General features: G+C 44.9%; 1 protein-coding gene across 1 annotated transcript in view; it reads right to left on the bottom strand.

Annotated features, from left to right (window-relative positions):
• The window catches only part of lama3 (laminin, alpha 3), a 458,111-nt gene that overhangs the window by 255,435 nt on the left and 187,903 nt on the right, over window positions 1-14,773 (bottom strand). Inside the window, exons 15-16 of the mRNA XM_078215598.1 lie at window positions 8,264-8,401; window positions 5,531-5,583 (exon numbers count right to left, since the gene is read on the bottom strand). Coding sequence (XP_078071724.1) covers window positions 5,531-5,583; window positions 8,264-8,401 — 191 coding nt within the window. The remainder of the gene's footprint in view (window positions 1-5,530; window positions 5,584-8,263; window positions 8,402-14,773) is intronic.

The raw sequence follows: 14,773 nt of genomic DNA, 5'->3' as shown, positions 1-14,773 counted from the left end.
CAGTGACTAGTGTGGTATCGCTGTGTTCAGTGCTGGGACCCCAGCTATTCACAATGTACATTAATGATTTGGATGAAGGAATTAAATGCAATATCTCCAAATTTGCAGACAACACTAAGCTGGGTGGCAGTGTGCACTGTGAGGAGGATGCTAAGAGGCTGAAGGGTGACTTGGACAAGTTGGCTGAGTGGGCAATACTTGGCAAATGTAACATAATGTTGATGAATGTGAGGTTATCCACGTTGGTGGCAAAAACAAGAAGCAGTTTAGGAAAAGAGGAAGTGTAACATGACCTGAGTGTCATGGTGGAACAGTCGCTAAAGATTGGCATGCAAGTACAGCAGGCAGTGAGGAAAGCTAATGACATGCTGGCCTTCATAGCAAGAGGAGTAAAGATGTCTTGCTGCAGTTATACAGGGCCTTGGTGGGGCCACACCTTGAATATTATGTGCAGTTGTGGTCCTAGCCTGAGGAAGGACATTCTTACTATTGAGGGAGTCCAACGAAGGTTCACCAGACTGATTCCTGGAATGGCACGACTGACATGTGAAGAGAAACTGGATCCACTGGGCTTGTACTCACTCGAATTTAGAAGAATGAGAGGGGATCTCATAGAAACATATAAAATCCTGATGGGGCTGTACAGGCTAGATGTGGGAAGAATGTTCCCGAAGTTGGGGAAGTCCAGAACTAGGGGTCACAATCTAAGAATAAGGGGTAAGCCATTCAGGACTGAGATGAGGAAGAACGTCTTCACTCAGAGAGTTGTGAACCTGTGGAATTCTCTACCACAGAAAGCTGTTGGGACCAGTTTGTTAGATATGTTCAAGAGGGAGCTGGATGTGGTCTTTGCAGTTAAAGGGATAAAGAGGTATGGAGAGAAAGTGGAAGCGCGATACTGAAAGTGCATGATCAGCCATGATCATATTGAATGGTAGTGCAGGCTCGAAGGGCCTAATGACCTACTCCTGCATCTATTTCCTATGTTTCTAAACCCATGCAGACACGGGGAGAATGTACAAACTCCACACAGACAATCACCCAAGGCCGGAATTGAACCTGGGTCCCTGACACTGTGAGGCAGCAGTGCTAACCACTGACTTTTAGACTTTTAACTTAATAAGCTTTTCATGCCTCACCAACTCATACTTGACTTGATCCATGTCCACAATCCAGTTTTTTAGACCTGAGTTTGTTGCTTGGTGTGGGGATGGGGGGTGGGAGGGTTTAAGACTCACAATCCAGTCTTTCTCAAACACATCCCTCCTCACTGCTCCAATACATTGCACGTCAGCGACAGTGAGATGAGGTTCCCGAACCACATGATGGGCTCTCCATTTCATGCCTGTCACTGGGGGCACTCTGGGTGGAATTTTGCCGGCACACCCGAGGCCAACGGAGAATGCCGTTCTCGGAGCCTCGCCCGCCCCTGGAATCGGGGCGAGCATGCTGGTAAACTATGTCTCTCTGTGTGGAATTCTCGGCCGCAGAGGGGTAGGGCAGGGGAGGAGAGCTGGAGGAATGAAGGATTTGGATTTCGCTACTCTTTCATTCAAATTGAACGTCCTGTCTTGCCAGTAGAGGCATTCCACTTGTCATAGGATTATCGCAGCATAGGATTGTAATAATATTCACTTGTTATCTGTCAAATGTGGAGCAGCACTGAATTGCAGCACCACCAGACTGTCTGTGAGTGTGTATGAGTATGTGTAGGTGTCAGGAACTCGGAACAGCAACGTAGGGAAAGGAGCGCTGGTGAACGGGAGGCCAAGCTTGGAGATGTCTGAACCACACCAACCATAACCAGCTTCCACTAACATTGTTATATAATCATTGCTTTAGATAGTTTTAGACTTAAAAAGAAAAGTTGATGAGAAGAGCAACTCTCTATTAGGCATCTTGCATGAGAGCTGGAATGAGTATCTGTTCTATATAGAATGTAGGGGGTGGCACAGTGGTTAGCACTACTGCCTCACAGCACCAGGGACGTGGGTTTGATTCCCGGCTTGGGTCACTGTCTGTGCGGAGTCTGCACATTCTCCCCGTGTCTGCATGGGTTTCCTCCGGGTGCTCCGGTTTCTTCCAACAGTCCAAAAGATGTGTGGGATAAGTTGATTGGCCATGCTAAATTGCTCCTTAGTGTCAGGGGGACTAGTTAGGGTAAATGCATGGGGTTATGGGAATAGGGCCTGGGTGGGATTGTTGTCGGTGCAAGCTCGATGGGCCGAATGGCCTCCTTCTGCATTGTAGGACTCTATGTCTTCCTTTAGCTAGTCTGAGACAGACAGCTACTGAAAGCTTGCTGCCTGTGCAAAAATTGTGGTAGTTAAAAAGATGGGCTTTTAATGACCTCAATTGGCCTTAACACAAATGCAGACAAGTTCTCAGGTTCACCCTCTCCTGCCCTCACAAATGGTGATGTCAGTGCCAGTTTTTTTAGTTGCTTGGCTCCATTCAGACCCGATCCCAGCAGCGTAAATCTGGTCCCTGGACAGTGCCAGTGAGTGTTGCAGCCACAAGAGGGTAAGAGGTGAGATTCTCCAGCCTCCAAACCGTGTGTTTCACGCCAATGGGAGGTGGCATATTGTTTGCGAGTGGTGGGACTCTCTGGTCCTGCCTGTCAATGGGAATTCCTATTGACGCCACCTGACACAGGTGGGAAACCCATGAGCGGGGGTGCACTGCCGGCAAGACCGGAGAATTCCGGCCGTTTTAACATAGAACATAGAACAGTACAGCACAGAACAGGCCCTTCGGCCCACCATGTTGTGCCGAGCTTTATCTGAAACCAAGATCAAGCTATCCCACTTCCTATCATCCTGGTGTGCTCCATGTGCCTATCCAATAACCGCTTAAATGTTCCTAAAGTGTCTGACTCCACTATCACTGCAGGCAGTCCATTCCACACCCCAACCACTCTCTGCGTAAAGAACCTACCTCTGATGTCCTTCCTATATCTCCCACCATGAACCCTATAGTTATGCCCCCTCGTAATAGCTCCATCCACCCGAGGAAATAGTCTTTGAACGTTCACTCTATCTATCCCCTTCATCATTTTATAAACCTCTATTAAGTCTCCCCTCAGCCTCCTCCGCTCCAGAGAGAACGGCCCTAGCTCCCACAACCTTTCCTCATAAGACCTACCCTCCAAACCAGGCAGCATCCTGGTAAATCTCCTCTGCACTCTTTCCAGCGCTTCCACATCCTTCTTATAGTGAGGTGACCAGAACTGCACACAATATTCCAAATGTGGTCTCACCAAGGTCCTGTACAGTTGCAGCATAACCCCACGGCTCTTAAACTCCAACCCCCTGTTAATAAAAGCTAACACACTATAGGCCTTCTTCACAGCTCTATCCACTTGAGTGGCAACCTTTAGAGATCTGTGGATATGGACCCCAAGATCTCTCTGTTCCTCCACAGTCTTCAGAACCCCACCTTTGACCCTGTAATCCACATTTAAATTAGTCCTACCAAAATGAATCACCTCACATTTATCAGGGTTAAACTCCATTTGCCATTTTTCAGCCCAGCTTTGCATCCTATCTATGTCTCTTTGCAGCCTACAACAGCCCTCCACCTCATCCACTACTCCACCAATCTTGGTGTCATCAGCAAATTTACTGATCCACCCTTCAGCCCCCTCCTCTAAGTCATTAATAAAAATCACAAAGAGCAGAGGACCAAGCACTGATCCCTGTAGCACTCTGAAAATTTTCCATCCACCACCACCCTCTGTCTTCGATCAGACAGCCAGTTACCTATCCAATCGGCCAACTTTCCCTCTATCCCACACCTCCTCACTTTCATCATAAGCCGACCATGGGGGACCTTATCAAACGCCTTACTAAAATCCATGTATATGACATCAACTGCCCTACCTTCATCAACACACTTAGTTACCTCCTCAAAAAATTCTATCAAATTTGTGAGGCACGACTTGCCCTTCACGAATCCGTGCTGACTATCCCGGATTAATCCGCATCTTTCTAAATTGTCGTAAATCCCATCCCTAAGGACCTTTTCCATCAATTTACCAACCACCAAAGTAAGACTAACCGGTCTATAATTACCAGGGTCATTTCTCTTCCCTTTCTTAAACAGAGGAACAACATTCGCCACTCTCCAGTCCTCTGGCACCATCCCCATGGACAGTGAGGACCCAAAGATCAAAGCCAAAGGCTCTGCAATCTCATCCCTTGCCTCCCAAAGAATCCTAGGATACATTTCATCAGGCCCAGGGGACTTATCGACCTTCAGTTTATTCAAAACTGCCAGTACATCCTCCCTCCGAACAACTATTTCCTCCAGCCTATTAGCCTGTAACACCTTCTCTTCCTCAAAAACATGGCCCCTCTCCTTGGTGAACACTGAAGAAAAGTATTCATTCATCATCTCGCCTATCTCTACTGACTCCGTACACATGTTCCCACTACTGTCCTTGACCGGCCCTAACCTCACCCTGGTCATTCTTTTATTCCTCACATAAGAGTAAAAAGCCTTGGGGTTTTCCTTGATCCAACCCGCCAAGGACTTCTCGTGTCCCCTCCTAGCTCTCCTAAACCCCTTTTTCAGCTCATTCCTTGCTAACTTGTAACCCTCAATCGAGCCATCTGAACCTTGTTTCCTCATCCCTACATAAGCTTCCCTCTTCCTTTTCACAAGACATTCCACCTCTTTCGTGAACCATGGTTCCCTCACTCGGCCATTTCCTCCCTGCCTGACAAGGACATACCTATCAAGGACACCCAGTATTTGTTCCTTGAAAAAGTTCCACTTTTCATTAGTTCCTTTCTCTGACAGTTTCTGTTCCCAACTCATGCCCCCTAATTCTTGCCTAATCGCATCATAATTACCTCTTCCCCAATTGTAAACCTTGCCCTGCCGTACGGCCCTATCCCTCTCCATTGCAACAACAAAAGACACCGAATTGTGGTCACTATCTCCAAAGTGCTCTCCCACAACCAAATCTAACACTTGGCCCGGTTCATTTCCCAGTACCAAATCCAATGTGGTCTCACCTCTTGTCGGCCTATCCACATATTGTGTCAGGAAACCCTCCTGCACACACTGCACAAAAACTGCCCCATCCGAACTATTTGACCTACAAAGGTTCCAATCAATATTTGGAAAGTTAAAGTCCCCCATGACAACTACCCTGTGACCCCCACACATATCCATAATCTGCTTAGCAATTTCCTCCTCCACATCTCTAACATAAGATGTAATAACTTGCAAATCACAAGTATTTGTAATAACACAAAGTTATATGCACAAGTTTGCTGGTGTTTTTATAAGCTTCACTTGAAAACACATTTGTGTTCATCATTACTAGTTTGGTCTTATGCAGTTGGATCAGGGCCAAGGCAGAAACCTGGGACATGGAAGATCCTTGAGAGCCATAACCATTGGCAATGGTCCATTAACTCCCAGCATGGGGCAGATCTCTGCAGCAATCTAACTTGTGTCTGTGCCAAAAGTACATTTCAGTCCCATGTACTTTAACTTCAAAAACACAGCAAATACTTACAGACTGAGGTGAAGGAGCATGATTTGCTGTCCCAGCTGAATGGCAGTCATTAACTGAAAAGAATACCACAAATTAGGATCAGAAATGTTCAATAATATTAAATACCTCAGAACACATGGTAACTAATGCATCGTACCTCTTACTCTGGAGCCAGACTGACATCTAGCTTGGTTGTGTGGTGATGATTACATTTTTGATGCAACAGGAGAATGATAGAATCATACGGGACAGAATAAGGACATTTAGCCCCTTAGGCCTACGCTATCATTGCTCCTGTTTGATCTGTATCTTAAATTCAATCACCCAACCTTGGTTGTTGTGACACTTAATCGCCTTAGCAACAAAAATCTATGAATCTCAGTTTTGACATTTTCAATTGATCCCCACCTCAACAGATTTTTGGGAAAGAGAGTTCCAGATTTCCACTATCCCTTGCGCAAAGAACTGTTTCCTGACATCATTCCCCAAACACCCTCGCTCAATCTTTAAGATTACTCCCCCTTGTTCCAGACTCTCCCCACCAGAGGAAATAGTTTCTCTCTATCTACCTTACCAATTCCATAAATCATCTTAAACTGTTCAATTAGATCACCGACTCATTTCCAATACACAGGGAACATAACAAGGAAAATGTTTCATGTTTTCATCAGTGAAAGCCCAATGACATCCACTGCTGCCTCACAGTGCCAGGTGCCCGGGTTCGATTCCTGGCTTGGGTCACTGTCTGTGTGGAGTTTGTACATTCTCCCCATGTCTGTGTGGGTTTCCTCCGAGTGCTCCGGTTTCCTCCCACAGTCCAAAAGACGTGCTGGTTAGATGCATTGACCATGCTAAATTCTCCCTCAGTGTACCCGAACAGGTGCCGGAGTGTGGCGACTGGAGGATTTTCACAGTAACTTCACTGCAGTGTTAATGTAAGCCTACTTGTGACAATAATAAATTAATTAAAAAACCTAATGGGTGGAATTTTCCCGTCTTGCCCGCCATGGGAATCGTATCGAGTGGGACACGGACCATGCAAAGGTCCATTGACCTTGGATGGGATTTTCCAGTCTTGGGGCGAGCGTAGCCGGAAAATCCCACCCAAGACTTTTGAACACTGGGAAAAAAAGTGACAAAACGAAACATATTTTTTTATATAGCAAGTACTTGTGATCTGGAATGCACTGTCAGACACGGTGTTGGAGATAGATTCAATGGGAACATTTAAAAGGGAATTAAGTAAATACTTGTGGGAATACACCATGGCCATTAGAACAAGTTGCATTTATATAGTGCCTTTAACATAATAAAATATCAGAACACACTTCATTAGAGTATTATAAAACAAAATTTGACACCAAGACATATTTGGAGGTATTAGGGCAGGTGACCAAAAGCTTGGTCAAAGAGGCAGGTTTTAAGAAGTTTGTCAAATGTGGAGAGAGAGAGGAAAGGCGGAGTGTTTGGGGAGGTAATTCTGGAGTTTATGGTTCCTGAAGGCTAAAGGCACAGCCGTCAATGGTAGACCAACTGAAATTGAAATTGAATAAAGTGAAAATTGAAAACAAATCCCAGCAGATGGTGTGATTGCAGCAAATATAAAGTGAATATTTTGTCACTTAATTCCTTTTATAAAGGTGAATATGTGGTAAAAATGAAATTAGGATTAGAAACACAAGTTCTGTGGGAATACAGAAATGGCATCTGTAGAATACAATTAGTCAGCATTGAATATTCTTACTGCCTGATGGATTAATAGCAGTCGCCATTGAAGGGTTTCACAGAAATTTAATTCTTAGATCTATTTCCTGTTATTATTCACCTCTCCAAGAGAACAAAAATATGACATTTGCATCAAAGGATAAATTGCAAGTTGATGAGAGTCATAGGCCACAGAAAGAGGCCATTCAGCCCATTGTGCCTTTGCCTGTTCTTTGGAAAATCCGTCAGACATTTTACATTTATTTCAAACAGAATGGAGTATAAAAATAGGGAAGATTTGCATAAACTATACAAGGCACTAGTTAGACCAAACCTGGAATTCTGTGAACAGTTTTGATCCCGTTTTCTTCGGAAAGACATACAGGCATTGGAAGTAGTCCAGAGAAGGTTCACTAGGTTGATCCTGGGTAGGGAGGGATTTTTTTACGAGGAGAGATTGAGTAGGTTGGGCCTGTACTCATTGGGGTTTAGCTGAATGAGAGATGACATTATTGAGACATATCGGATTCTCAGGGGTTTGACAGGGTCGATGCTGAGAGGTTGTTTCCCCTTGTGGGAGAGTCTAGGATCAGAGGACACAATTTCAGAGTAAGGGGTTGCCTGTTTAAGATAAAGGTGAGGAGGAATTTCTTCTCTCAGAGGATAGTGAATCTGTGGAATTCTTTACCGCAGAGGGCTGGAGAGGCTGAGTCATTACTTATGTTCAAGGTTGAGATAGACTGATTTTTAATCAGTAAGGGAATCAAGCGTTATGGGGATAAGGTAGGAAAGTGGAAATGAGGATTATCACATCAGATCAGTCATGATCCGATTGAATGGCAGAGCGGACTTGATGGGCCAAATGGCCTACTTCTGCTTCTATGTCTTATGGTCTTTAAGCCCCAATTATGCAGCAACCTGCAGCACCTATTGAACCTCCTAATTTAAAGTGTAATTACACCAAAATTAGATCTTTTATACAGGACTCTTTTAATTGTAACACAGAGCAATCACTCACAGGAGAAATACAACAATAATAACGTTTGCTACCTTGACAAGTAGGGAAGTTGTACGCTCCTGAAACACAAGTATCGCACCGCTGTCCAGTGACATGTGGTCGGCAGTTACACTTCCCAGTGATCTGGTCACATTCAGAATCATAAGAGCCATCAGCAGAACACTCACATGCTTTTACAAGAGAAAATGGAAAGAATGTTCACAACATTACTGAAAAAGAAACCAAACACTCTGACCTAGATTTTCAGTTGCAGGTCACAGCATCTTGAGCCTCCAATATGGCGAACTGGGAACACCCGCACAGAACAAAACTAGAATTGCATGAGCTACCAGACTGATAAAGAACAAAGAACAGTGCAGTAAAAGAACAGGCCCTTTGGCCCATCAAGCCTGTGCCAACGCATTAATTTTTAAACTAATTTTTAAACCTTTTGCCTCTACGTGGTCAGTATCCCTCTCGTCCCTGCCTATTCATGTATCTGTCAAGATACCTCTTAAACATTGCTATTGTATCTGCTTCTACCACCTACACTGGCAGCGCATTCCAGGCACTTACCACCCTCTGTCTAAAACACCTGCTTTTCACATCTCCTTTAAATTTTCCCCTTTTTACCTTGAACCTATGCCCCCTAGTAATTGTCATTTCCACCCTGGGAAAAAGAATCCAACTATCCAAGCCTCTCATAATTTTGTGAACTTCTATCAGGTCGCCCCTCAGCCTCTGACATTCAAGTGAAAACAAACCAATTTGACCAATCTCTCCTCACACTCTAACTCCCTCCAAAACCAGGCAACATCCTGGAAAACCTTTTTTGTATCTTCTCCAAGGCCTCCACATCCTTCTGGTAGGGGATTTTCACAGTAACTTAAATGCAGCGTTAATGTAAGCCTACTTGTGACTAATAAATAAACTTTTAGTGTGGCAACCAGAACTGTATGCAATTTTATTTATTCATTCCTAGGTCATGGGTGTCACTGGCTGGCCAGAATTTATTGCCCATCCCTAGTTGCCCTTGAGAAGGTGGTGGTGAGCTGCCTTCTTGAATCGCTGCAGTCCACGGGCTGTGGATTGACCCACAATGTCATTAGGAAGGAAATTTAAAATGTGGCCTGACTAAAAAGCTGCAACACGATTTGCCGATTACTCTGTGCTCCACCTGATGAAGGCAAGCATGCCATACCCCTCTTGACCATTTGTCCACTTGTGTTGCCACTTTCAGGGAACTGTGGACTTGTACGCCTAGATCCCTCTGTATGCTAATGCATCTAAGTGTTCTGGCATTTACCGTATACTTCCCTCCTGAATTGAACCTTCCAAAATACATCATCTCACTTTTGTCCAGATTAAATTCCAGCTGCCATTTCTCCGCCCAAGTCTCCAATCTAACTATATCCTGCTGTCTCCTCTGGCAATCCTCCTCACTATCTGCAGCTCCCCCATCTTTGTGTCGTCCGCAACCTTACTAATCAGATGACCTATATTCTCCTCCAAATCATAAAAATATATTACAAACAAGGGACCCAGCATCCATCCCTGCGGAACTCCACTTGCTACAGATCTCCAATCAGGAAAACACCTCGCCACCACCACTCTCTGTCTTCTATGACTAAGGAAGAGTTTTAACAACACAAGGTTAAAGTCCAACAGGTTTATTTGGTAGCAAATGCCATTAGCAGACAAGATACCGAAAAGTTTCTACAAATATGCAAGAAAGCAGACAAGATACCGAACGGCATCTCCACTTCTATGACTAAGCCAGTTCTATATCCATTTTACCAGCTCACCGCTAATCCCATGCGACTTCATCTTCTGTATCAGCCTGCCACGAGGGACCTTGTCAAAGGCCTTGCTAAAGTCCATGTAGACAACATCCACCGCCCTGCCCCCATTCAATCATCAATTTAAAAAAGTGTTAAGTTCCAGTTGTTTAAGGCCCCCACTCTAAAGGTGGGATTTTCTGATCCCACCCGCCCCGGGGCTATAAAATCCTGCCCAAGTTCAACGGACCTTTCAATGGTCTGTTAAATTATCAGTCCTGGGCTGGACTGGAGAATTTACCTCGAGCGCTACTCCCCTGTGGAACTCAATACATGATGTGGAGATGCCGGCGTTGGACTGGGGTAAACACAGTAAGAAGTTTAACAACACCAGGATACTGTGGCTTTTGCTACCAAATAAACCTGTTGGACTTTAACCTGGTGTTGTTAAACTTCTTACTGAACTCAATACAACCAAGGTTACACAGCCGAACAGATGCTCTCCCCTCACCCAAAGGTCCAGCTTCACTCTGATTGTCAATCAAGTTAAGTTGATGATCTGCCTTTAGCACTATGCACTTTGCTGGCTTAAGAAAAATCAGCCCAATTTTGAGTGCATCATTCTCTCAGGCCTAATTCCAGCTTTATACTCCTACGATCACCACTTAAAGAATGAAGCGATGGGAAATCTAACTCAAATTAATTTGTAGATGAAATCATTGAATCTCACAGCACAGTGGGAGACCATTCAGCCCATGATACCTGTGCAGGCTCTTTTTGTTATTCTTTTATTGGTTGTGAGTGTCACTAGCTAGGCCAGCATTTATTGCCCACCCATAATTGCCCTTGAGAAGGTGATAGTGAGCTGCCTTCTTGAATCTCTGCAGTCCATATAGTATAACAGCACCCACTGCGCTATTAAAGCATGAGATCCAGGTTTTTAATCCAATGACAGTGAAGAATAAAGAATATAGTTCCAAGTCAGGATGGTGTGTGGCTTGGCGGGGAACTTGTAGATGGTGATGTTCCCATGCACCTCTTGCCTTGTCCTTCTAGATAGTAGAGGTTCTGGATTTGAAAGATGTTGTCAAAGAGAACACCAGTAAAATGGAGAAATAAGAAAACAGGTCCAAATTATTTATTTCCTTCTGGGTCACATGATTGAAGACTGCCCCCTGACAAAATTCAGCAGAAGACTAAGGAAGACTAAGGAAATTTGGCATGTCAGCTACGACTCTCACCAACTTTTACAGATGCACCATAGAAAGCATTCTTTCTGGTTGTATCACAGCTTGGTATAGCTCCTGCTCTGCCTAAGACCGCAAGGAACTACAAAAGGTCGAGAATGTAGCCCAATCCATCACGCAAACCAGCCTCCCATCCATTGACTCTGTCTACACTTCCCGCTGCCTTGGCAAAGCAGCCAGCATAATTAAGGACCCCACGCACTCCGGACATTCTCTCTTCCACCTTCTTCCATCAGGAAACAGATACAAACCAACCGACCGACTCATGTACCAACTGACTCAAGAATAGCTTCTTCCCTGCTGCTGTCAGACTTTTGAATGGACCTACCTCGCATTAAGTTGATCCTTCTCTACACCCGAGCTATGACTATAACACTACGTTCGGCATTGTCTCATTTCCTTCTCTATGAAGGTATGTTTTGTCTGTATTGTGCGCAAGAAACAATATTTTTCACTGTATGTGACAATAATAAATCAAATCAAATAAAATCAGAGGGCTGGCTCCGAGAGCTCCATTTAGCTTCTGAGGAAGCTATTGCCTGGCTTTGTGATTACTGCACATGCTAGCTTTTTAACAACTTAAAGGAGGACGGAGAATGGTGTCAAAGTTTAGAAAAGCTATTCCAGAGCTCAGGGTGCAGATAGCTAAAGGTCACCAATGGTGTATAAAGGCATGATGTGGAGATGCCGGCATTGGACTGGGGTGAACACAGTAAGAAGTCTCACAACACCAGGTTAAAGTCCAACAGGTTTATTTGGTAGCAAATACCATAAGCTTTCGGAGCGCTGCTCCTTCGTCAGATGGAGTGGAAATGTGCTCTCAAACAGTGCGCAGAGACACAACATCAAGTTACAGAATACTGATTAGAATGCGAATCCCTAAAGCCAGCCAGATCTTAAAGGTACAGACAATGTGGGTGGAGGGAGCATTAAACACAAGTTAAAGAGATGTGTATTGTCTCCAGACAGAACAGCTAGTGAGATTCTGCAAGCCCAGGAGGCAAGCTGTGGGGGTTACTGATAATGTGACATAAATCCAACATCCCGGTTTAGGCTGTCCTCATGTGTGCGGAACTTGGCTATCAGTTTCTGCTCAGCGACTCTGCACTGTCGTGTGTCGTGAATATACTAAATGTTCATAGAATTCCTACATAGAATTCCTATAGTGCAGAAGGAGGCCATTTGGCCCATTGAGTCTGCACCGACTCTCTAGCAGAGCAAACCGCCCAGGCCCTATCCCCGTAATCCCACGTCTTTACCCACTAACCTTCCTAATCGACACATCTTGGGACACTAAAGGACAATTTAACATGACTAATCAACCTAACCTGCAAATATGTGAGATTCAAGCACATGGACAGCACAATGATTATAAAACAAGGATCTTTTATTCCACTGATATAAAATTCTTATAAACAATAATGGAAAAGTTTAACTCGGAGAAATGAACTATTTGTAATGCACATTTGTGGCCGACACTCCAGGTCTACCAGGAGAATTTAACTCCTGGTCTCTAATCAGCTGGCTCGCAGTGTCCAGATGACTTGGATATCATTAGAACATGGCAAGCAAAACCTATCCTGGAATTCACACCACCATTCCCACTGGCACAAATAAAATTGAAGTTAACCCACCCACATACAGCACTCCTGCCCTTGCTGCCTCCATTCCTGGGTTGGGAAGTTTTAACCCCACCCACAATTATATAAAGCGTGACATAATAGGATGCAAGGCTGGGCGGAGAAGTGACAGATGGACTTCAACCCAGATAAATGTGTAGTGGTGCATTTTGGCAGGTCAAATGGGATGAAGGAGTATAATATCAAGGGTAAGACTCTTAGTCGTGTAGAGGATCAGAAGGACCTTGGGGTCCGGGTCCAAAGGACTCTACAATCAGCCTCACAGGTAGAGGAGGTGGTTAAGAAGGCGTATGGTGTGCTGGCCTTCATCAATCGAGGGATTGAGTTTAGGAGTCAGGAGATAATGATGCAGCTTTATAAGACCCTCGTCAGACCCCACTTGGAGTACTGTGCTCAGTTCTGGTCGCCTCATTACAGGAAGGATGTAGAAATTATTGAAAGGGTGCAGAGAAGATTTACAAGGATGTTGCCTGGATTGGGTGGCATGCCTTATGAGGATAGGTTGAGGGAGCTCGGTCTTTTCTTCTTGGAGAGACGAAGGATGAGAGGTGACCTGATAGAGGTGTACAAGATGTTGAGAGGTATAGATCGGGTGGATTCTCGGAGGCTTTTTCCCAGGGCTGAAATGGCTGCTACGAGAGGACACAGGTTTAAGGTGCTGGGGAGTAGTTACAGAGGAGATGTCAGGGGTAAGTTTTTCACTCAGAGGGTGGTGGGTGAGTGGAATCGGCTGCCGTCAATGGTGGTGGAGGCAAACTCGATAGGGTCTTTTAAGAGACTTCTGGATGAGTACATGGGACTTAATAGGATTGAGGGTTATAGGTAAGCCTATATATGGGCCTAGGTAGGTAGGGACATGACCGGCGCAACTTGTGGGCCGAAGGGCCTGTTTGTGCTGTAGTTTTTTCTATGTTCTTTCTATGTTCTATAGTGGAGTCAGGGTCCTTCACAAAGTAGTTGTTGTTCATGGCCACTCAGAGGAGGCTAGTCGCAAGTGGAGAACCAAATGAAACAGTCACCTGCTGCTGGAATTCTTTCAATAACAGGCTTAAAATACAAAAAAAATGTTTGTTTGGTTTCAATAGTTAGATGTTGTTTTATTGCAGTGATCAAGACCTCTAGTGTAATAATCTGAAATTAACATAGAACATAGAACATAGAAAGCCACAGCACAAACAGGCCCTTCGGCCCACAAGTTGTGCCGATCACATCCCCACCTCTAGGCCTATCTATAGCCCTCAATCCCATTAAATCCCATGTACTCATCCAGAAGTCTCTTAAAAGACCCCAACGAGTTTGCCTCCACCACCACCGACGTCAGCCGATTCCACTCACCCACCACCCTCTGAGTGAAAAACTTACCCCTGACATCTCCTCTGTACCTACCCCCCAGCACCTTAAACCTGTGTCCTCTCGTAGCAACCATTTCAGCCCTTGGAAATAGCCTCTGAGAGTCTACCCTATCCAGACCTCTCAACATCTTGTAAACCTCTATCAGGTCACCTCTCATCCTTCGTCTCTCCAGGGAGAAGAGACCAAGCTCCCTCAACCTATCCTCATAAGGCATGCCCCCCAATCCAGGCAACATCCTTGTAAATCTCCTCTGCACCCTTTCAATGGCTTCAACATCTTTCCTGTAATGAGGTGACCAGAACTGCGCGCAGTACTCCAAGTGGGGTCTAACCAGGGTCCTATAAAGCTGCAGCATTATCTCCCGACTCCTAAACTCAATCCCTCGATTAATGAAGGCCAGTACGCCGTACGCCTTCTTGACCGCATCCTCCACCTGCGAGGCCGATTTAAGAGTCCTATGGACCCGGACCCCAAGGTCCTTCTGATCCTCTACACTGCTAAGAATGGTACCCTTCATATTATACTGCTGCTTCATCCCATTGGAT

Source organism: Mustelus asterias, chromosome 7 (assembly GCF_964213995.1).
Source record: "Mustelus asterias chromosome 7, sMusAst1.hap1.1, whole genome shotgun sequence".
Lineage (NCBI taxonomy): Eukaryota > Metazoa > Chordata > Chondrichthyes > Carcharhiniformes > Triakidae > Mustelus > Mustelus asterias.
Note: the sequence above shows the minus strand (reverse complement) of the source record. Positions and strands in the feature narration are given on the sequence as shown.